This window comes from Puma concolor, chromosome C2 (assembly GCF_028749965.1).
Source record: "Puma concolor isolate L17-30 chromosome C2, mPumCon1.1.hap2, whole genome shotgun sequence".
Taxonomy (NCBI): domain Eukaryota; kingdom Metazoa; phylum Chordata; class Mammalia; order Carnivora; family Felidae; genus Puma; species Puma concolor.
The window spans coordinates 30,062,938-30,090,046 of record NC_141675.1 but is presented as its reverse complement, the minus strand read 5'-3'; the positions used below and the strand labels follow the sequence as shown (position 1 = coordinate 30,090,046).

The window sequence follows — 27,109 nt, the reverse complement described above, 5'->3', positions numbered from 1 at the left end:
TGACTTCCCCACTCGGGTCCTCACTACTGTTGGCCCTGCCACCAACCTGGGTGCTCTCATAGAGCTGGGCTCTAGGGTGAGACCATGAACAAGACCTACCTTATCTCACTTGAGTCTCCGGAGTCGGCGTATGTGGTGGAGGAGAAGGGGGTGTTCAGAATCTTCCGGTGCCTTAAACTTCCGCTTTGTGCTTGTCACCTCCTAGGTTCCATGCCTGCCGCACCTGACATCCCCACGCGCACACATGCATGCACACGGGCGTACACACCACACACACACAATTCTCCCTGTGCACTTACGCAGACTTACACAGAAGCCCCACATGTGCACACGCCCTACAGACATTCCCTCACACACTTACACAAATTCACAGATACCGCACATCCACATACTCCACACATATGCCTCCACATACAGCATACACATCACACTAACACCCACACCCAAACCCACAATGTCACGGTCTCACTCCTGTGTGCTCTTCTCTCAGAATTCTCTTTCCGATGTGACTGTGTGGCCCTGGCTCCCAGTACCCTTCTGCCTTGATGCCTGTGGACTCCTAGAACCCCCTGAGGAGAGGGTCATTTGTCTTGAGGGCAGGTTAAAAGTTGGTGCCCCACATGGCCAGTGGGACAGGAGCCCACCTAAGGGCCTAGATTATTTTCTGCACTGGGGTAGATCCCTCACAGTCACCATGACTGATACACAGCTCCTGGTGACCCATGGCCAGCCTGCCTGGGTGACAGCCCTGCCAGGGCCCAGACCTATGACAGGTGCTATGGGCAAGGGAGAGAGGTTAGGTGCAGCCCCTGCCCTCCAGGGCACAGTTAGCAGGACAGACAGGAAAGCAAGGCCCGGGGTCAGGACAAGAAGAGGCAAGAGGGTAGAGACATAGCTGTGGGGACAGGAGGGATGGGTTTCATGCTGCATCTCCCCCTCCAGCTCTTCCGACGTGTGGCGTCAGCTCTGCCTGGAATGGAGAATGTCCAGGAGAAAAGCAAAGAAGGGAGTATCCTTTTCCTTTGGTAAGTGGTAAGTGAGTGAAAGATGCCGGAGAAGCCATTTATCCATTGATGTATTCACTTAGTATTTTAGAGCAGTGGGAGAGCCTCGCCTCGTCTCCAGCCCATCCTTCTCTGCTGGTGAGTATGATGTGGGGCCTCCTCTGTGCCAGGACAGGGCTGAACTCCAAGGGCTTGAACACCTCATCCAGCTCTAACAGCCTAAGCTTCTACTTGTAAAGCAGTGGGGGATTGGGTAACACAGGGATGTGAGTGACAGTGTAGGGCAGGGAGTGAAAAATAGTAACTTTGCCCATGTTTACAGTGAACATCACTTTGTATTTCATGGATACAAGTAGAGTGTCTGCTGCGCAGGAAGGCCGTGTACATCCAGAACATGGTTCAACCTGCTCTACCTGACACACTTCCTACCACATCCTGCTTGCTTCCTCGGCCCAGCCCTGCACAGCCCCATAGTGTCCACTGCTCTGTGGGACAAGGTCCGCGTGCCGCTTGCACGGTCTACCCCAAACCTCAGGTGACACTCAGAAGCTGAAATTGAGATGCAGAGAGGTAGTCTTGATTTTTCCCAGTGGGAAGGAAGGCAGTTATTTATACATACTATGCCATGTTACAAAAAAAAAAAGTGTTCATGCGTATATACACAAGATAAAAACGTATTTGCGTACACACACATAAGAAAACTGAGATGTAGGAAAAATCAGAGATAAATGAATACTCAAAATATACGCCATGGCCAAAAAGTGGCAAGGAGAGAAAATGTGACCTTTAGAAGAAGCATGGCTCTTTATAGTACTTAAAGCCAAAAGAGTCCCTCCCCTAGTCCTTAAGCAGGTGCCACAGAAACATCCCGGGACGCCTGCAGCAGGCCTCAAAGCGCTGCCCGGGAAGAGGCCTTCTGTGTGGTGATCAGGCCAGTGTGGGAGGAGTGGCAGCCTGGCTGTGCATCTTGAACCCATTCCTCTGGTGGTTCTGATCAGTGCTCCTCCAGCCCACAGCCCCCGGGCACCCGTGGGAAGGGCTGGAGAGGGGGCTGTGCCGAGGCCCTGCCCCGGGGAAGTGGCTTCGCCCGGCAGCATCCTCAGAGTCTAAGTGACAGGCTCTGACTAGAGCCTGAGGGGTCAGTGTTGCTGCGAGGGACTAGAGCGAGGCACACTTAGCCCCGTGCTAAGAGATGGAATCCATGCCTGGCCAGCGGGCTGTCCACCTCCAGTGCACATCTATAGGGTGGGATCGATAGGTAAACAAGGCTGAGGCACTGGTCACCAGGAAGGCTTCTGAGAAAGGGCCTCTCTTGCTTGTGTTTACAGTCATCCCACAGCCCAAATGAGCTTTGCTTCAGGTGGGTAGGGGTGAGGAATTGTATGAAGAAGAGGGGTGGGAACTGGTGACCCTGCATCCTTCCTCCCCAGGCCAAGCACAGAGCCAAGTCCCTAGGTGTTTGTGGAAAGACAGGATCTGTGTGGGGCAGCTGAGGGATGCACAGGGACATGAGCCAGGGTGGTAGTTTCTCTGTGAGTCATCTTCCTTAGCGCAGCTCCCTGCAGTGATCGACATCAAGCTGGACAAACCCCAGGAACCCCCAGCCAGTGAGGGCGGCTGCTCCTGCTAATGCAGCCTGACCTGCCAGCTTCCTTTGACACTACTCGCTTGTTGTGTTGCTTCCTATTGGTTAGCTTCCTAAGGGGGGTGGGAAATGAGCTTATCAAGATGGGAGGATTTTTCTTTTCTCTCTGTCTCTAGGAGTAGGGTGGGGTGGGGAGGGAGGCTGGGCATCAGGGATCACGTCACTCTTAACAGCTGTTAAACAACTATTTTTTGGTTTGGTTGTAATATATTGTACTTTATTAAGATTGCCAAAAACTGTTAAAATTTAAAAAAAATTTAAAATCATGTGTATACAACTTTTTGCCAGATAAAAATGTAGTCATTTTTATTTAAAAGATGTGCTTTTTGTTTTTGTATATTTGTAAACTTACAGAGAACCTTTTCCACACACCTCCTCCTTCCTGTCCTCTTTGAACCGTTAATCACCTCTGCCCTCCTCCCATCCCAGCCCAATAAATTCCAACAATTAACTGGGCAACTTAATTAGGCTCCAATCCCAGACCCTACCAAACAGGCCCTACCTGGTTAAATCAAACACTGAACAAAACAGCCTCTGAAGAGGCAACTTTTAACTCTGTCCTTCTTCCGTGGCCAGAGTGAGACATTAGCCATGGCCCTGAGGTGAAATTAAGACCCTGTGGACAGCAGGGAGCCCGGCAGCAGGCCTCACTGGAATTACTCCTGCCTCTCCCCTCCCCTCTCTGAAAAGCCCTGAAGGGGGTGGAAGGCACTTGCCACAGGCAACCTGTGTTCTCTGTGGTCCACTCAGTTATTGGCAGATCAAGAGGTCATCGGAAGGAAGGATGAGGTGCTGTCGGCAACCGTGGGCTTGTGTCCATGTGTGGTTTATAGCCTTGGGGGACCGTGTGTGGTTCTGAAATGTTCTAACCAACTTTCCCATCATTCAGCCCACAAGTGTGGGTTGACTCTAAGGGAAAGGCAAAGAGAAACTCAGTGTGTGCCACCCTGAAGCCTTCCTCTTTGGACGTCTGGGAAGCTAGAGCCTGTATCACACGGTATTTGTGATTGAGGAAGGGAGGGTGGACTGCGGTACTGCCACCTTGAAGATGCATGTGCAGATCCTCGGTTGCTGATACTATTGAGTGCCGTTCTGGAAAAGTTGACCTGATACATTTCTGCCCCACTGGCATAATGCAGGTGTAATCTTTGTGCACTTACCTTTGTGGCTATCGTAGCAGCACTCTGGTTGCCTGAGGGTACTGCTGAGGCGGGGTCTCTAGAAGGCTGCCCAGAGCGCCGTCCTTGCCATTTTGACTCTTTTCTGAGAAGGGCTTAATCCTGAGAACCTGTAAAATCTCTGAAGAGAATTCTATGTAACCCCATTTGGCCAGCATTCCAAATAGACCCACACTTACTGAACCTGCACCTGCACAGAGCCAGGCAGTAGGCAGAAACTCTGTCCCCACTTGGTAAACCCTACCCTTGAGGCTGGCATGGACTCTGCCTCCACTGCTGTGCGCATGTCCTAGGTGAGCTAAAGGACCATCTGGAAGCGGTAGGAGGTGCACCTCCACAAAGGAGAACTCTAAAGTTGTTGCATTAGAACTTCTCAGAAACTAATCCAAAATGGCAGCCGAATTAAGTGGAGTAGAGCCTGGCAGGACTCACTGATATTTGTCTCGTGGGCCTGCCACACACTTTCAGTTTAAGGAGACTGTATGTCAGAGCTGATCTTTAGAGAGGAATTGATCTTCAGGTGAAGAAAAGAGGAAGCAGGATTCACATTGAGCTCTTCTAGTAGGCAAAGACCGATGTATGAACGTAATTCCGATGTCATGTGTTTAGTTTTTATATGTGTGTACATAATTATATATAGAGATAGACTTGTGTATACACCTTCCACACATTCTCACAGAGATACATGTGCTCAATGTATATTCTTGTTTTTCCTGCTCTCAAGTTGGAACTTGCATTGTGATAACAGTTTTGGAAATTCAGAAGTACTGCAACGTGTTGAAATAAGAAATACTTAATATTGTCAAAAAACTTGTGATTGTCTTGCCATCAATAAACTAATGCATAGATGTGTTAAACTACAGGCAAAAACAGCCATGGGAATATGTGCACCGTATCTCTCTATACTTATATGCACAGGTGTGCACGCCCATGTGGGCCAGTACCCCCCCACCGTGGCACACCCCCAAGTGGTGCTTGTTGGAACAACAGAGTGCTTACTTACCTCGTGAGAATTTCTAGGAGTCCACATTACAGCACCTGGCCTGGTTGGCAGTGAGGGCCATTGTTTGTGGCCTCTGGGACAGCCCCATTTGCTGGGATCTGCATTGGGTCCCAGTGAATGAATGTATGGTGGATTATAATTTTCTTGGTACTAAAGAGTAGCTTTTCTTAAATATTACTGTAAAAACAGAGTAGAAACTCAGTTACCTTCTCAAGTGCACAGTTTAAGGCACCACGAACATTTTTTCTTTCCATCACAGCCTAGGAGCAGTAAGAGATGCAGATGTCATTTGGCTTGATGTGGCCTCAATGAGCCGTGCCTTCCTCACACATACACAGGGTCCTCTCTCGAGTCCAGGCTCTCCCTAGCCCTGCGGCTTCTGAGGCAGGGGCAGTTGTCTCCTCTTGTCCTCCCATCTTAGTGGTGCCATGCCATCCCATGACGCTCCCTCCCTCAGGCCTGGTTTCCACACCTCACTCTCTGGTCTCTTGGGGCAGCCAGATCTCTCACACAGACGTGGGTTGGTTCCTTGGCTCTAGTTTTGAGCAGGTGCCATCAACGTTCTCTTGCCTGTAGATGGTATCTTGACTTGGAGTTAAGGTTCAATCATCAAATGGCCAGATTCCCTTGAAGAAGAGGTGATGAAATTGCCTCTGCATCCCTAGTGAGTGTTACATCCTAAATCCAGATGGGCCAGCACGAGGCAAAGCCGTAGTTCAGTCCTTCTCCCTGAGGACTAGCCCTCACCTGGGAGACGGCCAGGGTCATTGTGTTCAGGCCCCCTTTTTTTCTTTTAATTTGGGGGTCTCAAAGAAAAGCTGGCAGTAAAGCTCCTATTCCACAGACATCTGAAAAGAGCATGAGATGCAGGAAGCAGAGAGCATATTTATAGATGTACACACACGCCAGAATGAAGGTGTGACATCAGCAGCTTGAGTGTGTAGTCCAAGGTTCACAAGCTGGGTGACTGTGAGCAAGTCTCTTTGGGTCAAGAGGCCTCTCTGCCATCACTGTCCCCACTCTCTTCCCGTAGGCACCCTCAAACATCCTGAAACACTCCTGGGTCTGAGGAGCAGTGGCCAGATCAGTTCAAGTGTCTCAGGCAACAGAAACCAGGATTCAAATGTCAGCAGCTAAGTGTACAGACATATCTTGAGTGCAACAGCTCTGTCCTCCTGATGGCAAGGCGGTGCTGGGCGTCCCTGCCCTCAAGTACCAGGTGTGACAGAATGGCACCGCTGGCTTCGGTGTCCTGCAGGTAGAGCAGCCTCATTCCTTCACACGGCAGAAGGCAGGTGAGGATGTCAGGAAGTGAGAACAGGTAGCCAAGGACGGAGTCCGCTCTGAGCCACGTGAGGGGTGACCTAACAGAAGTATGTCTTTGTGCAGCGACCAAGCAGGGCCGTGTGCTCTCTAGTCTCCAGACTACCTCTCCCCAGGCGTGGGAGGCGTCGCCACCCAGCAACAGCAGCATGAGGCAGCGGTCTCACAGGCACCCTTCCTGCCTCACAGGCAGGGAGACAGAGGTGAGAGGGCGACTTGCTCGTGATCACCCAGCAAGTCAGAAGCAGTCAGGGCCAAGGTGTCTCCATTCTTCATCGCCAACTTGTGTGTACAAACGTGTGCACTTGCACGGGAAGGGCTGCTGTGCATGGGGGCTCCTCAGACCAGCTCTTCTCCGGTTAGCGTGTAAGGTTCTGTCCAGCGTATCCGAGCAAGCTGGGAAAGAATGCACATACATTTCACGCTCCTCCATTGCCAACAAGGCCCGGTCTCCAAGTACGTTCTGATCGTCATGGGCGCCTGCAGACCAGGGCACCCTTTGAATTTTTGTTTCAGATGAACTATTTAGGTGTTCCAAAACGTTGGGCTCTCATGTGTAAACTCTGCTCCAGAGCCCTACGTGGCTGACGCTCCCCGCAGGGCATGGTTTCTCCTCACAGTGGGGTTTGGGAGCTTCCTCCCAGTGGGAAGGCTCCATACACGGAAGGCTAGCCAGCATCGCATGGTGTGTCGACTTGTCCCCTCACTTTCCCTCCCCCATCTCCTTAAAAGTGGTTGGCCACGAGGAGCACAGAGGGTGGCGTTTCCATCTTTTACTGGCTCAGCAGGCGTAAGTGGCCACATTGACTTTACATAAAACTGTGTAAAATGTGGAAGATTCAGCATGTTGATCAAACAATAAACTGTCCTGATTCTCAACACAAAACCTCCTGTCTGATGTTTCTAAGTGGTGCAGTCATATATGGGGTGTGGGGTGCAAAAACAGATTTCTTCAAGTGCCTGCTCCACAAAGACCCTCTTCTCCTCTCTGGGCGCTGGGCCCACCACCCAAAGCCCACTGCTTCTTCCTCCTCTTGACCTGGGTCCTCCACATACTTGGAAGGGGGAAAAGCAAGGCACACTGATGAGGTTAAAGCCACACTCATTTCCATGATCTCCACTCTCCCTAAAGACTGATGGAAGGGAAAGCCCCAGGCAGCACTGAGACTCAGGGGTGTGTCACCCCTGGTCTCCACTTACCATGGCTGGGGGTTTGAAGGGTGGGTACAGGGACTGAATCTCTCTTCCTTCTGATCATTTCCAGAAAGCCATTTAAAGAATTTAAGGTGGGGCGCCTGGGTGGCTCAGTTGGTTGAGTGGCTGACTTCGGCCCAGGACATGATCTCAACGGTCTGTGAGTTGGAGCCCTGCTTTCAGCTCTGTGCTGACACCTCGGAGCCTGGAGCCTGCTTCGGATTCTGTGTCTCCCTCTCTATCTGCTCCTCCCCTGCTCATGCTCTGTCTCTCTCTCAAAAATAAACATTAAAAAATTAAAAAAAAAAAAAAAAATTTAAGGTGAACCATAATCATTCTTGAGGTGACACCAAGCAGCCACAAACAACCTCCCACTCCTCCTGCACTAAGTAGAGAATATCCTTGAGAGGCCCCTTCAGGGCTCAGTCATCTCTAGACTAAAAGATGCCTTGAAGGCCATGACAGTTGTGGGACCAATCCAAAGAGGACACAAAGGCCAAGATCAGGCATAGAACTGCCCCAGTCCGAGAATGCTGGGATTCCTAGAGTACCAGGTCTCATTCTTGTTCGAGTTCAATTTCACTACATATCTCTTCCCTTCAAAAGTTCTAAAGTTTCTGGAATATCCTCTAATCTGCCACCTCAAGGAAGGTACCTCTAAATTAGGAGGGACAGGAAATAGATGTCTCTGCCCACTAAGCCTAACCTTCCTGGCTGCCAGATATAAAATGTGAGGTAGAGGAGGTACAGGGGATGTCAAGGGGCAGAGGCCTGACGACAGCCAAAGTGCACACACCAGATGAAAGCCAGAGTCCAGCTGTTCTAAGACCAGAAGCCATTTCCCAGGATTATAGTGCTCAGGGTGACAGGACTTGAGACAGCAAGGGGAAGGAATAATCTCCCTGAGGAGGACACAGCATTTACCCACACGGCCGTCCGGCACCCCTCCCCTTGCCAGGTGAAGAGAGCACAGCTGGGGCTCCCCAGACACCAATGGGAAGATTACAGAGCGCTGGTGAACGACCTGTCTAAAGTGCCCCACATGGCACTGAGTGATGCTGCTCAAGGTGGCCTTCCTTATCACTGTAGCTGTATTGGTGTCCAGTGAGCAAGAGTGGAGAAAGGAGCTTTGGTAATCCTTTGCTAATCTCAAATGAAAAACTACCAAAGTAAGTATACTGATACACACAAATATACCAAAAATACCACAAACAAAAACACGTATTTCAGTTCAAACATAATCTTAAGTCAACAGAACGTCAGCACCTCGCACATTAACAGGACCACAGGGGGACATTGGGATCCCAGGAGGTGCCGAGACAGAGACCGTGGGACAAGAGAAGTGGCAAACCCAGGCACTCCCCACTAACAACAGCTGTTGTTGGCTAGGACCCCAGCAAACTGGCAGGTGCCTGGCAGTGGAGGGGCCCCCTTGGAAAAGGGCTTGAAAAAAGAGCTGGGATCAATAACAGGATGGCCAGCCCCCAGACCCCCCAGTCTGTAGTGTGCCCCACACCTTGTGGAAGACTGCATGCCAGAAGCAATGGCGGGCCCAGGGCGTATTCATCGCAGCCACCCCCCTACAATGGCATCTCCCGCGGTCTGCACCTCTCCCTCATCAAGGAACAGGATCATTCATATCAGGTGGCAGCCAGCCTGGGGGCAGGTCTCAGTGCCCATACACACCCAGTGGCTCAGACACTGCTATGTTCCCAAGAAGGAGCTCTTTCAAGCCATGACTGTCTCATCTGTGACATACAGTTGTGCCTTGTCTGCCAGCCCCCGTGATTGACATCTCTTTCCACTCTGGCCACACTTGCCTCCCACCTCATGAAGAAATGGCTGCAGGGCCACAAGAGGATACCAACAGAGGAGAGAACACATGTGACCTATCAAAACTCCTACCCAGCACCCGAGGGAAGTCCCCTCGTGATCTCATCCTGGCCCAAAATGCACAAGAGTGGAATGACTGCAGCGCAGGAGTAGGAAGCAGGATGAGTGCTTATTTCATCCTGTTAGAAGAACTAAACAGGGCTCATGGCCCAAAGACTTAAAAACAAAACCTACTGAAGGTGCATGTGATACTCCAGGGCAGAGGACTTCTGAGGGTGTTCCTAGGAGCCCACGTACCTGGTAAAGCATATACTAAGTATGCGGATTCCTGACACCACACCAGATCTGCCGCTGAATTGAAACTTTAGGACCAGGATCCTCAGAAGGGCTAACAAGCAGCACGGACAGTTCAGACGCACACCAGCATCTGAGAATCAGTGTTTGAGGTACGACATTACTTCTTCGGAAGATCATCTTTCAGCCTTGAAGACAACTCAACCTTGCTCCCCTTGTCACTTTTTTGGTATATTGCCTCCTCCAATAAAGTATAACAATTTATTAACCAGAAAAAAACAAAAAAGCAAAACTGAGAGATTACATGCCTCTTAACAGAAGCATCAGGCCATTGATTTTTATTCACACAAGCACCTGTGATTATGTGAACATGTCACATTTATCACAACCCTTTTTGATTTCTGCTTCGTTACTCTTACCTATTTCCTTAAATCACTGCTAGCTAATAAGGACAAAAGCCAAGAATCCAAAGGACAGAAAGAACACTAGCAGCACTGAGGCTTTAGGATAATAACTCTACCAGGGTCAAGGTCCAAGGTCTTCCCCGTGTCAGCCTGCACTTATTCCATATGCGAGCAGCGAGGTGTAGGAAACAGGGTTGAGGGCAGAGGGGAGCTGTAGTCTCACGCGGAGCTAGAATCACTCAAAGGAAGACGTGACGGCAGCCAGAGGCTTGGGCTGTAGCACATGCGGGGACCTCCCGCACTCGGATGTTATTGGCTCCGTGTTTATACAGACTCCCCCTGACCCCTCAGAGCCAGGGTGGGTGCCCGTGCTGCGTGCTTTCCGAGCACCCACACCCCCATCATGCTCTGACCACACTCTTCTGGGATTACCTTTTCACTTAGCCACAGCCACCCTGATCTCATCTGAAGCTTTGGCCGAGCTTGTCCCTGAGTGTGTGAAGTAGGGACAGCTGTTTGTTCCTGTGTACGCTGCAATCTGCAGGCCCTGGAGATGTGGAACCAGGCCTGCACCCTTCCTAACACATGCCCCCATTTGTACTCACCATACTGTTCCATTTCATTGCTTTGAGCCAGACAGGTTATTTTATTTGCCAAGAAACGCATTAATAATTTATAAAAGCCATTTAAAAAGCCAACATTCAAGAAGACAACCAAGAGCATCACTTTGAGGCTGACTTTTCTTTTTTAAAGTGTATATTCACTGCTGGTTAAAACTATGGAGAACTTTTATCATTCCTATGTGTTCCACTGCATTCTAGCTAGGAGTACAAAACAGGGGCCAAACAGCACACGAACACATCCAGGAGCCCTTGGCCATCCAGAAAACCACAACAGTTTCTAAATCTCCACAGACTCCTCAATTAAGTGAAACCACCAGAACACACGAGGCCCTTGGCATTGGGGATTTAGCATTTACCGTTCTGTCATCTGGGAATGACTCCAAGGGTTCAGGGCATGTTTTTGAAACCTAAGTGTTATGAGGCTGGAGTGTGGACAAGTCACCAAGCTGATGAAAAACAGACCTGCTGTCAACACAGCCTTGCTGTTTTCTACCTGTCTTCACATGTCAGGAGACCACCTTGTAACTACACCCACACATCTGAGAATTCACAAAGGACCAGATGATGTATTGACCGTGAACCAGCCAAGGACAAATGGAAATCAACTAGTTCCATACACAGACAGGGTTTGTTTTCAGCAAAAGGGACTAAAGCACAGAGGCAGAGGATAAGAAATTTTCAGATGATAATCATATTCTCATAATACCCTCCTAACCTTACGTCAAGCTTATGTTAAAGGGACAACACCTTAACAAAGGGAAGCACACAAATAAAAGAAAGCAATGAGGGAGAACTAAACTTAAAAACAAAAATTCCAAGTTACTTTCGACAGTAATTTGTTTCCAGAACAAGAAAATGTTTCTTATTACATTCTGTACCCCTTCTTTATCAACTCAAGGCTACCACACCCTTTTCCACACACATACAAGTTCAACTGTCCTGCACTTTAGCTCTGCCCCTCAGGCGATTTTAGCCAGCCATTTCTCCAGGTCCCGGATGTCAGCAGAGCCAGCGTCCCCTCTTCCGCCCTTGGCACTGCACTCCAGGAACTCCACTTTGAGGGGCAACTGTGAGAACTCAAATTCTTTGCCTTTCTTTCCCAGCTGAACAGGGGCAGTGCTGGAACTGTCCAGTGTGCTGGGGGCAGCAGAACGGGTGACTCGTAAAGTGTTGCTGTGACACAAAAGAAAAATGAGTCAGGAAGGAGAGAGTAACTTTTACACAGTGATTAAAGACCTTTAGAAAACCACATTCATTCCTAAATATTTCAGTATTCATTTAAATACTTAATCATAAACCTGTCAACTACACTATTAAGACTGTTGAATAACCCTTTGCATTCATATACCATTCTCAGCTAGGAGAGATGTGGGTCCGGCCTGACTTCGCTTGATAAAGAGTAGGTCAGTAACATCCCCAGGTCATACCAGTGCCCCCTTTATATATCTGCAGAAAATCAAGAGTCGGACACTCAAGTGACTGTGCCACCCAGGTGCCCTGAACACATTTTTTAAATACACGTTGTAAATGTTATAATAACTTAAGTCTCTGAAGTTACATTTACATTTATCACAAGTCTATGTGGATACAGAGCTTAGAAATCCACAAACTCCAAATTCTCATATCCAGTTTGAGCCCAATCACTATTCTCCAACCTCTTTACCCACTAAAACCTTCCCAATTTAAGTTGTCTTACTGCCACCTGCTGGCCCCCAAAAAGAGTGCATAGCAATGCTCATTTGTCTACTTCTCCCACACTTTCTGCTATCCAGAAGCAGAGGAATACATGCTCCCCAAAGTGCTTTCTTAACAAAATAAAAAGCATTTCTTGAAGCTGTAAGGCTGCATGAAAATTAGTGAAGAATCTCCAAGAAAAACTAAACAATACCTTGCTTAGAAAAAGACACACATGAAAAAACTATTTTTAAGAAACAATTAATACAAAATTCAAGATATTACTTACCTCTTGATGGAAAGGAAGAAAAACTTTTGGGGAGAAACCCCTAGGACCTTCTAAGCAAGGTGGTGGGTCCATGGGTATTCATTTTAATATTCTTTAAAGTCAATATATGTGTCATATCTATCCCTTTATATGTAAGATATTTTACAGTAAAAAAAAAAAAAAACAAAAACCTTAGGGGAGGCTGGGTGGCTCAGTCAGTTAAGCATCCAACACTTAATTTTGGCTCAGGTCACAATCTCATGGTTTTGTGGGTTTGAGCCCCACACTGGGCTCTGTGCTGAAAGCATGGAGCCTGCTTGGGATTTTCTCTCCCTCCCTCTCTCTCTGCCCCTTCCCTGCTCATGCTGTCTCTATCTCTCAAGTACATAAATAAATAAATTAAAAAAAAAAAAAAGACTTAAAAAGGAAAAAAGGCCAAACATTAAATATGTACTCAGCTCTTGCCATAAAGCCACATGAACATAGTTAACTTTGTTATTCAGGAGACTATGAAATGCTTCAAAGCTGATAGGGCCTAATTCTCACAAACACAGGATTAATCTAAAGTTAGACTCCTGGGATGCCCCGCTGGCTCAGTTGGAAGAGCATATGACTCTTGATCTTGGGGTCATGAGGTCAAGCCTCACATTAGGAGTAGAGATTACTAACAGAAATAAATAAACTTTAAAAGTAAAATAAAATCAGGCTCCTAATTTAACTGATATTAACCTTCCTAACTTTTAAGTTACCTTGTAATGCATTTTCTTCTGTATTGCTTTTATATGGCTCTTTAGAGTAAAAAGCAAATGGACTAAGGAAAATATGTACTTTGAACACAGGAAGACTTGGGACTATACTGCTAAATAGAAAAAAAAAAAATGGGATACACAAATATGATCACTTCTTCCCCCAATTCCCAACAATTGCAACAGAGTTTCTAGAAAAAATTAACTAACTGTTCCAATTTCCTTAGTCTAACAATAAACAATTTACAGTCTCAAGGGAGAGCATCAAGAGTAAGGGAAGAGATGAAAAATGTGCAATTTCAGAAGGGACAGAAACCACTAACAGTGACATCAGCAAGAGGGCAGAATAGCAATTTCCAGCACAAGTCTTGTCACAGAACCATCAATCTGAATAACCACCTATGCATGAGAGATAAGGGATCCAGGTCAAAGATCATAGGACCTGGGTATTATACAGAAATAAAAAAAGATGCACTGAAGAGAGTAGGAAGGACAGCTTCACATTACCCACATTACTTCTCCTGCAAGCATGGAGAGATATGCTTCACTTGGGGGAAGGACAGTGAAGTGAGCACTCACTATCCCAGAAAACCCAGCACCAGGCTGACCCTCATGGCCCCAGCCCACGCATATGGACCCAAGCTCCAGGACCACCCCAATGGACCCCAGCACAAGGCCTGCCCCAGGAGACCCAGGCACCTGGCAAGACAGGAGAGATTCAGGTTTGAGCCTGCCTGAGTGGACCCTGGTGCCAGGCCCGCTTCCGTGGACCCAGGCAGTAGGCCCACCTACCCACGGATCTAGGAGCCAGGCCAACCTGCCCAAGTGCTCCAGCAGCAAGCCCACCAAAGGAACAAAATAAAGTACCAATAACTAACCTTAAAGAAATGGAGATCTACTAACTGACAAAGAATTCAAAATAATCCTTTGAAAGTTCATTGAGCTATAAAAGAAAAAGACAACTCAATAAAATGAGAAAAACAATATATGAATAAAAATGAGAAGTTCAGGGCATGTGGCTGGCTCAGTCAGTAAAGCATGTGACTCTTGATCTCAGGGTGGGGTGTTCAAGCCCCACATTAAGCATGAAGCCTACTTAAAAAAATAAAGTTCAACAAAAAGAAACCATGAAACTTTTTTATGATATTCTGGAGCTAAATAACACAATGACTAAGGCGAAAAATTCAGAGATCTTTAACAGCAGACTTGCCAAAGCAGAAGAAAGAATCAGAGGAGCTTAAAATCAGGAATTTGAAGTTACCTAGTGAGAAGAACAAAAAGAAAAAAAAAAAGAGTAAAGAGAGCCTATATAGGGGCACCTGGGTGGCTTAGTCAGTTAAGCATAGACTTCAGCTCAGGTCATGATCTCACAGTTGGTGAGTTTGAGTCCCACCTTGGGCTCTGTGCTGACAGCTCAGAGCCTGGAGCCTGCTTCGGATTCTACGTCTCCCTCACTCTCTTGCCCCTCTCCCACTCACACTCTGTGTCTCTTGCAAAAAGAAGCAAACATTAAAAAAAAAAAAAAAAGCCTATATAACTTATAAGACATCATTAAATAAACGAAGTACATGCATTATGGTAGTCCCAAAAGGAGCAGAGAAAGACAAAGAAACAGAAATCTTATTCAAAGAAATAAAACAACAACAACAACAAAACCCAAATCTAGAAAGGGAAATGAACATCCAGATCCATTAAGCCCAAAGAACCCCAAACAAATTAAACATGAAGAGAAATTTTTCCTCTCTCCTTCATGTCTGATGGACAGCTTTGCTGGGTATAATATTCTTGGTGGCACTCTGAATATTCTTTCAGCACTCTGAATATATGATTTTACCCTACTGGCACATAAAGTATATGCTAAGACTAAGAAATCTAGTCTTACAGGGTTTCCCTTGTTTGTGACAACTGGCTTCTCTTGCAGCTTTCAAAATTCTCTGTCTCTGACTTTTGTCAATCTGATTATAGTAGATGCACAAAATAAAGCACCACAAACAAATAGCACCACAAACAAATAATTAAATTATAAAGAGAAGAAAGGGACAAAGGAATTATAAAACAAAACAAAACAGAGTAAATCCTTACCTATCAGTAATTACTTTAAATGTAAATGACTTAAATTCTTAAAACAGAGTGGATGAATGGATTAAAAAACAAGATTGAACTATGTTCTATCTCCACGAGAGACACACCAGATTTAAGGTTCTACATGAAGGGATAAAGATAGATATTCCACGCAAATGGTAACCAAAACAGAGCAGGGCTGGCTAGACTTATTTCAACAAAACAGACTTTTAAGTCAAAAATTGTCACAAGAGACAAAGAAGGTCATTATATAAAGGCATAAGTTCATCAAGAGGATATAATAATTGTAACCATATATGCACCTAACATCAGAGAATCTAAATACATAAAGCAGATTAACAGAACTAAAGGGAGAAATAGATATCAACACAATGATAGCAGGGGACTTTAATCCCACATTTCCAACAATGAACAGATAATCCAGACACAGAATCAGTAAGAAAACAAAGTATGTGAACAAGACTAAACACAAATATAACTAACAAATATAGAACATTCCATCCAACAACTGCAAGAACGCATCTTTTTTTTTTTTTTTTTTAATGTTTATTTACTTTTGAGAGAGAGAGAGAGACAGAAAACGAGCAGGAGAGTCAGAGAGAGAGGGAGACACAGAATCTGGAGCAGGTTCCAGGCTCTGAGCTGTCAGCACAGAGCCCAACATGGGGCCCGAACTCACTGCGAGATCATGACCTGAGCCGAAGTCAGATGCTTAATTGAATGAGCCACTCTGGTGCCCCAAGAATGCATTCTTTTTAAGTTTACACAGAACAGTCTCCAGGATAGATAACATGTTAGGCCATAAAACAAGTCAACAAATTTAAGACTGAAATCACATCAAGTATCTTTCTGACCACAATGGTATGAACCTAGAAATCAGTAATAGAAGGAAAATTTTAAAATTCACCAGTTTGTGGGGAGTAAATAACATGTTTCTGAAGAACTAAGAAGTCAAGGCAAATAAAACAACATTTACACAAATAAAAATGGAAGCCCAACACACCAAAACTTACAGGATGCAGCAAAGGCAGTTCTAAGAGGGAAATTTGTAGCAATAAACATCTACTCTAAGAAAAAAGAAAGATCTCAGAAAAACAACCTAACTTGACACCTCCAGGAACTAGAAAAAAGAACAAACTACCACCAACTTAGCAGAAGGAAAGAAAAAATAGACATCAGAGCATAAAGAAATGAAATATAGACTAGAGAACAATAGAAAATATCAATGAAACTATGAGCTGGTTTTTTGAAAAATAAAACTGACAATCCCTTAGTGAGGACGAAAAGAAAGAAGACTAAAATTAATAAAATCAGAAATGAAAGGGCTAACTTACACCACAGAAATACAAAGGATAAGACACTATCAACAAATTAGACACCTAGAAGAAATGGATAAATTCCAAGAAACACAAAACACACCAAAGCCTAATCATGAAAAAACAGAAAATTGGAACAGACGGATAATGAGTAAGGAGACTGAATCAGTAATTAAAAGCCACCAATAAAGAAAAGCCCAGAACAAGATGGTTTCACTAGTGAATTCTACCAAACTTTTTTTTTTAATTAAATTTTTTTTTTTGAGAGATAGAATGCAAGTGAGCAAGGGACAGAAAGAGAGAGGGAGAGAGAGTGCAGAGCCCTGGAGCAGGGCTCAAACTCACCTGATGCAGGTCTTAAACTCACAAACTGTGAGATTATGACCTGGGCCAAAGTAGGATGCTTAAAACATTGAGCCACCCAGGCACCCCTCTACCAAACATTTAAAGAAGAATCAATACTAATTCTTCTCAAATCTCCTAATTAAAGAGGAAGTAACACTTCCAAACTCATTTTAGAAGGCCAGCATTACCCTGATATCAAAGCAAGAGAAGGACACTACAAGAAGAGTATAGGCCAACATCCCTAATGAACATAGATGCAACATTCCTCAGCAAAATACTGGAAAACCAAATTCAACAGTACATACGTTAAATGGATTGTACACTATGATCAAATGGGATTTACTCAAGATGAAAAGTTCAACATATCAATAAAGGTGATACACCACTGTAAAAGGATGAAGGATAAGAATCATATAATCATCTCAATAGATACAGAAAAATCATTCGACAAAAATCAACATCCTTTCATGATCAAAACTCAACAATAGGCAGAGAAGGAATGTAGTTCAAAATAATAAGGGTCATATATGACAAGCCCACAGAAAATACTCAACGGTGAAAAGCTGAAAGCTTTTCCTCTAAGATCAGGAAAAGGCAAGGATGCTCACTCTCACCACTTCTATTCAGCATAGCACTGGAAGTCCTAGACAGAGTAATTAGGCAAAGAAAGAAATAAAAAGCATGCAAATCAGAAAAGAAGAAGTAAAATTATCGCTGTTCACAGATGACTTAATCTTATATACATAAATCCCTAAAGACCACTAAAAAGCAGAACTACTAAACAAACTCAATAAAGTTACAGGATAACAAAATTGATACACAACAATCAGTTATGTTTCTATGTATTACTAACAAACTATGAGAGAAATTAAGAATTAACAATCCTATTTACAAAGCATCAAAAATAAAATACTTAGGCACAAATGTAATGAAGTAGGTGAAAGATCTATACACTGAAAACTGTAAGACATTCATGAAAGAAAGTGAAGACATGAGTAAAGGAAAAGATGTCCCTTGTTTCTGGATTGGAATAATACTGTTAAAATGGTTATACTATGCAAAGCCGTCTATAGATTCAATGCAATCCCTATTGACACTCCAATGGAATTTTTCACAGAAATAGAAGAAACAAAGGATGAAGGGACAAATAAAATGTGGAACATACATAGTGTGGAGTATTATCCAGCCCTGAAAAAGAAGGAAATCCTACTACTTACAACAACATGGATGAACCTAGAGGACATTATGCTAAGTGAAATAGCAGACACAGGCACAGTAAGACAAATACTGTATGATCACATTTATATGTGGAATCTAAATCAAACACAAAGAAGCAGAGTAGAATGGCAGTTACCAGGGGTGGGGGAGGGAGAAATGGGGAGCCTTTGACCATTAGGTCAAAGGTTATAAAGTTACAGTTATGCAAACAAGCATATGCTAGCGATCTACTATACAGGATAGTATCTATGGCTAACAATACTACCTTGTACACTTAAAATCTGCTAATAGGGTATCTTAAGTATTCTCATGAATCTCTCCTCTCACACACACACACTTAAGGGAGCAGGAGGAAACTTTGGGAAGTAATGGATATTTTGATGGCCTCAATGGTGGTGATGGTATCAAAGGTGGATATTTATCCCCAAATGCACTGAGTTGTATATATTAAATATGCACAGCTTTCAAAATATCATTTACACCTCCATTAAGGGGTTTAAAAAATCTCTTGATATTCAACTTGAATATCTTTGATAAATGATATCTTTGATAAATCTGATTGAAGAGCTAACTTTACTCTTTATATTTTAAGAAGTTTAAAGCATATGGAATTAAATATATTAAATATATCATTCTCAACTAAAAGAAAAAAAAAAAAAGAAAGAAAGAAACCACAGAAAATGGCAGACTAGGCCTGGTAAAATTTTTCTGTCAAGAGCCATATATTAAATGTTTTGGGCTTGTAGGTGACATTTAGTCTCTGTCACATATTTTTCTACTTTTCTTATTTTTTTTTTTACCTGTCCTTTAAAAATATAAAACTAAAAAAAAAAAAAACAAAACAAACAAAAAAACCCATACATACATACACACATACATAAATACATAAATAAATGTAAAACTATTCCTTGTTTGCACATCCTGAGCAGGAATTTGTCAACCCTAAGCTCCTGAGTACAGGAACCACATTGTATTTCCCCCTGTAGCTACATTCTAAATGCAGGGCTTACCATATACTAGATGAATTATAGGTGCCTGTTAAATGAATAAAGGAGTAATAAGTAAATCCTAGTGGGAAAAAATGTGCTCAAAGTTGAATTTATGCAATTTTTCCTCATCAGGTTCTTTTCTTTAATAAAAGAAAATCCTGGGGCACCTGGGTGGCTCAGTTGGTTGGGTGTCCAACTCTTTTTGTTTTTAATTTTTTTTTAATGTTTATTTTTGAGAGAGACAGAGTGTGAGGGGGGAGGGGCAGAGAGAGAGATTGAGAGAGAGAGAGAGAGAGAGAGAGAGAGAGAGAGAGAGTGAGTGAGAGAGACAGAATCTCAAGAGGCTCCAGGCTCCGAGCTGTCAGCACAGAGCCCGACGCGGGGCTCGAACTCACGGACCGTGAGATCATGACCTGAGCTGAAGTTGGATGCCCAACCGACTGAGCCACCCAGGCGTCCGGGTGTCCAACTCTTAATCTCAGCTCAGGTCATGTCCTCACGAACCATGGGAATCAAGCCCTGCGCTGGGCCCTGCACTGATAGTGTGAAGCCTGCTTGGGATTCTCTCTCTGCCCCTCCACAGCTCTCTCTCAAAATAAAAAAAATAAACATTTGAAAAAAAAAGTCCTTATACACAGCAATAAGAAAACAAACTTGCTTCATTATAAGGTTGATGTTATCTCCTAGGTAAGCTAGCTCTTACAAAGTGGCAGAGTACAGATATGTTAGATTCCTTAAAATTCAAAAGGTTACAGCTCAATTTACAAATGTTTAAACATTAAAATCAAGCTAAATAATGTCATGTAGCTTGAAAACAATAAAATAAGCTATAAAATATAGTATCATAGATGTTTAAATTCTTCCAAAGTGCTCCTTTCTTACTCCAACAAAAATTTCCATGGCTTTCAAAGTCTGTAGTTTCTAAAACCTTTCATAATTACTATAAATGAACTAGAAACAGTGGGAAAATACACTGAATTTATAGCCTCAAAAAAGCTGAGATCTTCTATCCATGAATTTTTTTTTTTTTTTTTAATGTTTATCTATTTTTGAGACAGAGACAGAGACAGACCATGAACGGGGGAGGGTCAGAGAGAGGGAGACACAGAATCTGAAACAGGCTCCAGGCTCTGAGCTGTCAGCACAGAGCCCGACGCGGGGCTTGAACTCACGGACCGTGAGATCACGACCTGAACCGAAGTCGGCCGCTTAACCGACTGAGCCACCCAGGTGCCCCTATCCATGAATTTTTAAAGTATCCATGAACATCCCATTGAGGCTTTTTAAAATTCCATAAATTTTGTCATTTAACAAATATATTTCACACTATTTATCAGACGATGATAATCATATACAACCAGACTTTAAGCAATATATCTGTATTTCCTAAGAGTTAAGATCTACATTAACCAATATGACTTATTCATACTTACAGTTCTTTCTCAAGCTGCTGCTGAATTAATTTTGCAGATTTTGCCATTGTAATGTCTGTACGGAAATAAAGACACTGTTATAGTTTAAACCAGAAAGGGTCTCTTCCCAAAACTTATTGCACATATGGAAAATTCCTATTTAAACCAGTAAGTTTCTTTTCCCTTTAGTTTTTTAAAAGAGCTTTTTACCATTAGTAGCTCCACTATCAAAGTAATAAGCTTTATATTTGCATGCATGGGTTTTCCTACAAAAATGCTTACAAATGTATTAAGCTTGTGACCCTAAAATTGACTAGTTCTTTCCTGAAAGTTTTCTACATCTTACAGACCTTTTAAATTAATATGTACAGAAGTCCAGCCAGTGTAACAGAAAGAACACCTACCAGTTTTTTTATTGTACCAAGAGCCTTCACTCTAACAGAAAAACCCTGTCATATAAAAGTAAACTAAGCATAATTCCAGCTGATACTAAGATGGTATGTTACTCAAGTGCACCTTGGTAAGAGATAAACACTGGTTTGGCACATAGCAGAACCCAAATAAATATTACTTTCTCTCTTTATACTGAAGAGAAAAAACAGAGAGGTCAGGTAATGATTCTAAGACCGATTCCTGATTAGACATCATTAAGGTTATTACTACCTGATCACTTCTGAGAAATGCAATGGGCTCTTCATAGAATCAGAATTTTAATTTGAAAGAGGACATAAAATCAACTAGTTTATCTTATTTTAGAGGTAATGAAACTGAAGCCTAGTTTTACTTGGTATGATGAAAAGTTTTTAATGGCTATGAGGTTAAAGAAAAACAACTTCTGCAAACTCCCCTTGATGAAATGTGCTGGAAGGTAAACTTGTTTGAAAGGAGAGACTCCCCCTCTGGCCCTCCACAACTGTGTGTGAGATGACATATTGTCAATCTGACAAAACAGCTTGGTAAATAAAGTAAAATGATTTATAATTTTAAAAAAATGCAAAACACTGTATCAAAGAAAAACTGATCATAGTCACTCCTTTGTATGGTAAAACTAATGAAAATGCAGATGTATAAACAATTTTAAGATTTAAAATTCTTCGTAGTCCGTTAACAATTAGCTCTCTTTCTCAATAATAACTTTATATTCACAGATAAATGTGTTAACTCTTAGTAGCAATCCCACAAAAATCTCAATTATGATTGCTGGAAAACATGATGGTACCTTGCTTATTGCAGGCGATTAAGAATGACGGTGTGTTCTTCAAACTCATACTGTCAATGAGAACTTGATAGAGAAACTCTGCCACATCTTTCACCTCTCGTTGGAAGGCTGCACTATCCACAACAAACACAACAGCCCTGGAGGGGGAGAAAGAAAAAGCAGCATGTGAGCATGCAACAGTGCAGCAGTGTGTTGAAAAATCATATCCTTAACCTCAGCCAGTTCAATGCTAATGAATAACACACAACAGACTCACATGCAGATATGCACACATGTAATCACACCACACAAATACTTAACAAAGGACTGCTGAGGAGACGCCAAGTGAAGTGTGTGCTTTTTTGATAACTGTGTACTTCTGGTGACTGTACAGCTTGAAATACTATTTTTTATCGAGTTGTATAAAAATGCAAAAAAACCACCCAAAAACAAAACAAAGGACTACCAAGTGTTACTATGTATCAATGACTGATCTAAAAAGATCAGTGCCTGGGTGGCCCAGTCAGTTAAGCATCAGACTCAGTCTTGGCTCAGGTCATTATCTCACAATTTGTGAGATGAGCCCAATGTTGGTTAACACACTGACAGTGTGGAGCCTGCTTAGGATTCCTACCCCCCCACACCGATCTCCCCTGTGCGTGCACGTGCTCTAATATACATACGTTAATATAATACATGTGTATACGTACATATATACACATATACACACTTACGTATACACACGTATGTGCATATATATATATACATACATATACACCTATACATATATATACATATATATATGAAGACATTAATAGCAGAGCTGAATTTTAGCCAGACACAAAACTGGGACACAGACAGTCTGCAAAATAGTGCGTGCAGAGCACAAAGGAGTGGAACAGCATGGCCTAGAGAACTGAAGGTAGGAAAGGGGAGGGAGGAAACCAGGTAGCAAAGGGGAAAGACACACTGAGCTACAAAATTTATGCTCTTCCATTACAAAGAATATTGGTGCTTAATGGAAGACAGATACATGTAAGAGGGTAATCAAACTAGAAGCAAAGTGACCAAGTAGGGCCCAACCTAAGGCAGCAACAGTGAGAATTCTCATGTGCTAGAAATAAAGAGGTATCAAAGCTTAAGCAAAGCAGTTCAGGAAAAATAACAGATAATAGACTGTAGGGACCAGGGTTTGAATACTCAGGTGTAGCTGGAAAAGAGCAATGGCCAGAATGCAGTTGGGGAGCTGGAAGTGAACACCTAGCACAAAGCCTAGAACTTAAAAGCAGTCTAGTGGAGTCTGATGTGGGAAAATAATCCAGGAGGAATAGAAGTATCAGGTATCTTGAGCCTCACACAGCAGGGGTATGAATTTACATTCTGTCATGGTGTAAGATTCTCAAGCAGAAAGAGGGAGGCCCCCAAAAGGTGGGGCCAAGATGGCAGAACAACATGAAAGTTTTTTGTGTGTGTCTTGTCCCTGAAATGTAGCCAGATCAACACTAAACCATCTTGCACACCTAGAAAACTGATTTGAGGATTAACACAACAATCTGCACAACCTGAACCACAGAACTCAGCAGGTACATGGCACAGAGAGGTGAACTGGAGGAGAGAGGGAGCTGTTTTTGCTTGTGGAGAGAGGACAGGGACAGGGGGAGACTATGGGAAAGCACCCCCCCCCCCAACAAAAGCAGTTGGGGAGAAAAGGAAGAGTCTGCGAGGGACTGAACAAAGAAGGGAGAAAGGAGAAAAGAGGGGGGTTAAATTCCATTAAGACAGGGGGAGCACAGAGTCTGAAACTCCGCAGCTCAATACCTGGCATTGCTCGGGTGGGAAGAGTGAATCCCCAGGAGCAGAGAGTGAGGTCCAAGGGATCCTCGGGCCACATGTGGAGAGGCAGTTCCCCTCCTGGGAGGACATTTGGTAGAGGCTGTGCGGCCTCCCCACAGGCAAAGGTCCCAGCAGACCCCAGAGAATAACCACATTCATTGGTGTTGGGACAAGGGCATAAAGGGGAAAATCTGGTGCCAAATGTGTGTTGTGATTTACCATAATCCCTGAAACTCTGCTGCTAGATGATCACACGAACTTCTTCTGGGGCGGGATGGCACCCAGCCATAGTCTCTGGGCATCCGGCAGCAGCACGGTCTCCCGAAAGTTCCTGGGGGTGGGCAGGCACCCGGCCATTGCTCAATGAGACCCTCCCCAGACAGAATGGGTCAAAGCTGCAGTCCCTCAAAAGTGAGGGATTGGGAAACACAGCCCACCTTACATAAAGCTCAGGAGGAAGGTGCCGCCTAGAAGCCTGACAGTTTGGTCACGGACAGTGTAAACACGGGAAGTGCACAGGAGCCAGAGACAAAGGAGGGAGGCTTAACTGATGGTCGGGGAGAGAACAGAGTTCTGATACTACAGACTGAGTAGCTGGATGATGCCATTTTCACTCCTCCCACGCATGCACATACATGCCTACATGCGCCACAACAATCTACCCCAGTAAGCTAAGCAGCACCACCTAGTGGAGAATGGAGTTGTTACACTAGGCCCCATCCAACTGGGCCAACTGCCCTCAGGAGGACCACCACAAGTCTCTGCATGCTTAGTTTACAGACTATAAAGTGCTTCCTAGTTTGACTTCTAGGGGAAACCAATGTAATTTCAATTGTATTTTCTTCACTGATCCATCTATTCAATTTTTTTTCTTTTTTTGTTTTCTTATTCTTAAATACAGAAAGAAAATATTTATTTTTATTTTATGTTTTTATTGACAAGATTTTTTCTTTTGTTTACTATAGTTTTGACTTTTTGGTAAATTTTTAAAATTCTATTTTCCTTCCATCATTTTATGGTATTCTATTTTATTGTGTTCATTTTTTCAAATGTTTTCTTTTTAATCTGTCTTTTTTCTCTAATATACCAAGCTCCTTTCAACAACCAGACCAAAACAGATATAGCATCTAGTATCCTTTGATATTTTTGTGTTGTTTTTAATTTTTATTAATTCCTTTTCTTCCTTCAAAATGACAAAACGAAGGAATTCACCCCAAAAGAAAGAACAGTAAGAAATGACAGCCAGGGACTTAATCAACACAGATACAAGCAAAATGTCTGAACCAGAATGCAGAATCATGATCATAAGAATACTGGTTGGGGTCGAAAATAGGTTAGAATCCCTTTCTGTGGAGATAAAAGAAGCAAAACCAGTCAGGATGAAATAAAAAATGCTATAACTGAGCTGCAATCTCGAATGGTTGCCATGGTGGCAAGGATGGATGAACCAGAGCAGTGAATCAACGACACAGAGGACAAACCTATGGAGAACAGTGAAGCAGAAAAAAAGAGGGAGACTAAGTCAAAAGAGCATGATTGAAGAATTACAGAAATCAGTGACTCATTTAAAAGGAACAACATCAGAATCATATGAGTCCCAGAAGATGAAGTGAGAGAAAAAGGGGTAGAAGGGTTATGTGAGCAAATCATAGTAGAAAACTTTCCTAACCTGGGGTAAGACACAGACATCAAAATCCAGGAAGCACAGAGGACTCCCATTAGATTCAACAAAAACAGACCATCAACAAGGCATATCATAGTCAAATTCACAAAATACTCAGGCAAGGAGAGAATCATGAAAGCAGCAAGGGAAAAAAAGTCCTTAACCTACAAGGGAAGACAGATCAGATTTGCAGCAGACCTATCCACAGAAACTTGGCAGACTACAAGGAGTGGTAGGATATATTCAATGTACTGAACTGGAAAAATAGGCAGGCAAGAATTCTTTATCCAGCAAAGCTGTCATTCAAAATAGAAGGAGAGATAAAAAGTTTCCCAAACAAAAATTAAAGAAAGGAGTTCATGAGCACTAAACCAGCCCTGCAAGAAATTTTAAGGGGGACTTTCTGAAGGGAGAAAAGAGGAAAAAAAAATAGACCCAAAGCAACAAAGACTAGAAAGGGCCAGAAAACACACCAGAAACTCCAACTCTACAGGCAACATAATGGCAATAAATTCGTACCTTTCAGTACTCCCTCTAAATGTCAATTGTCTAAATGCTCCAATCAAAAGACAGAGTAGATAAGAAAACGAGATCCATCTATATACTGTTTATAAGAGACCCACTTTAGACCTAAAGACACCTTCAGACTGAAAGTAAGGGGATGAAGAACCATCTATCATGCTAATGGTCGCCAAAAGAAAGCTGGACTAGCAATACTTACATCGAACAATCTAGACTTTATTTTTTAAATTTTTTTTTCAACGTTTATTTATTTTTGGGACAGAGAGAGACAGAGCATGAACGGGGGAGGGGCAGAGAGAGAGGGAGACACAGAATCGGAAACAGGCTCCAGGCTCTGAGCCATCAGCCCAGAGCCCGACGCGGGGCTCGAACTCACGGACCGCGAGATCGTGACCTGGCTGAAGTCGGACGCTTAACCGACTGCACCACCCAGGCGCCCCTGACAATCTAGACTTTAAAATAAAGACTGTAACAAGAGATGAAGAAGGTCTTTATATCATAATTAAGGGGTCTATTCACCATGAAGATGTAACAATTGTAAACGTTTATGTTCCAAACATGAAACACCTAAATATATAAATCAACTAATCACAAACATAAAGAAACTCATTGATAATAATACCATAATAGTAGGGGACTTCAACACCCCATTTACAACAATGGTCAGATCAACTAAACAGAAAATCAACAAGGAAACAATGGCTTTGAATGACACATTGGACCAGATGGACTTAACAGATATATTCAGAACATTTCATCCTAAAGCAGCGGAATACACATTCTTCTCCAATGCACATGGAACATTCTCCAGAATAGATCACATACGGGGTCACAAATCAGCCCTCAACAAGTACAAAAAGACTGAGATCATACTATGCTTATTTCAGACCACAACGCTGTGAAACTCAAAATCAACCACAAGAAAAAATGTGGAAAGATAACAAAACTTGGAGACTAAAGACTATCTTACTAAAGAATGAATGGGCTAACCAAGAAGTTAAAGAGGAAATTAAAAAGTACATGGAAGCCAATGAAAATGATAACACCACAGCCCAAAACCTCTGGGATGCAGCAAAGGCAGTCATAAGAGGGGAGTATATAGCAATCCAGGCCTTCCTAAAGAAGGAAGAAAGGTCTCAGATTCACAACCTAACCTTACACCTTGAAGAGCTGGAAAAAGCACAGCAAATAAAACCCAAAACCAACAGATGACAGGAAATAATAAAGATTAGAGCAGAAATCAATGCCATGGAAACCAAAAAAAAAAAAAAAAAAAACAGATCAAGGAAACCAGAAGCTGGTTCTTTGAAAGAATTAACAATATTGATAAACCCTAGCCAGT

General features: G+C 43.3%; 2 protein-coding genes across 3 annotated transcripts in view; one reads left to right on the top strand and one right to left on the bottom strand.

Moving 5' to 3' along the window:
• RAB6B (RAB6B, member RAS oncogene family) overlaps positions 1-4,687 on the top strand; it is a 59,126-nt gene extending 54,439 nt beyond the window's left edge. Inside the window, exons 7-8 of the mRNA XM_086674323.1 lie at positions 943-1,009; positions 2,570-4,687. Coding sequence (XP_086530449.1) covers positions 943-1,009; positions 2,570-2,634 — 132 coding nt within the window. The 3' untranslated portion in view covers positions 2,635-4,687. The remainder of the gene's footprint in view (positions 1-942; positions 1,010-2,569) is intronic.
• A 6,360-nt stretch (positions 4,688-11,047) lies between these two features.
• Positions 11,048-27,109, bottom strand: part of SRPRB (SRP receptor subunit beta) — a 29,352-nt gene continuing 13,290 nt past the window's right edge. The window contains exons 5-8 of one of the 2 annotated variants that reach the window (XM_086674322.1): positions 21,771-21,907; positions 20,573-20,627; positions 14,068-14,132; positions 11,544-11,674 (exon numbers count right to left, since the gene is read on the bottom strand). In XM_086674322.1, coding sequence (XP_086530448.1) covers positions 14,069-14,132; positions 20,573-20,627; positions 21,771-21,907 — 256 coding nt within the window. In that variant the 3' untranslated portion in view covers positions 11,544-11,674; position 14,068. Of the gene's footprint in view, positions 11,675-14,067; positions 14,133-20,572; positions 20,628-21,770; positions 21,908-27,109 lie in introns of both variants that reach the window. The other variant, XM_025913383.2, reaches the window with a different exon arrangement.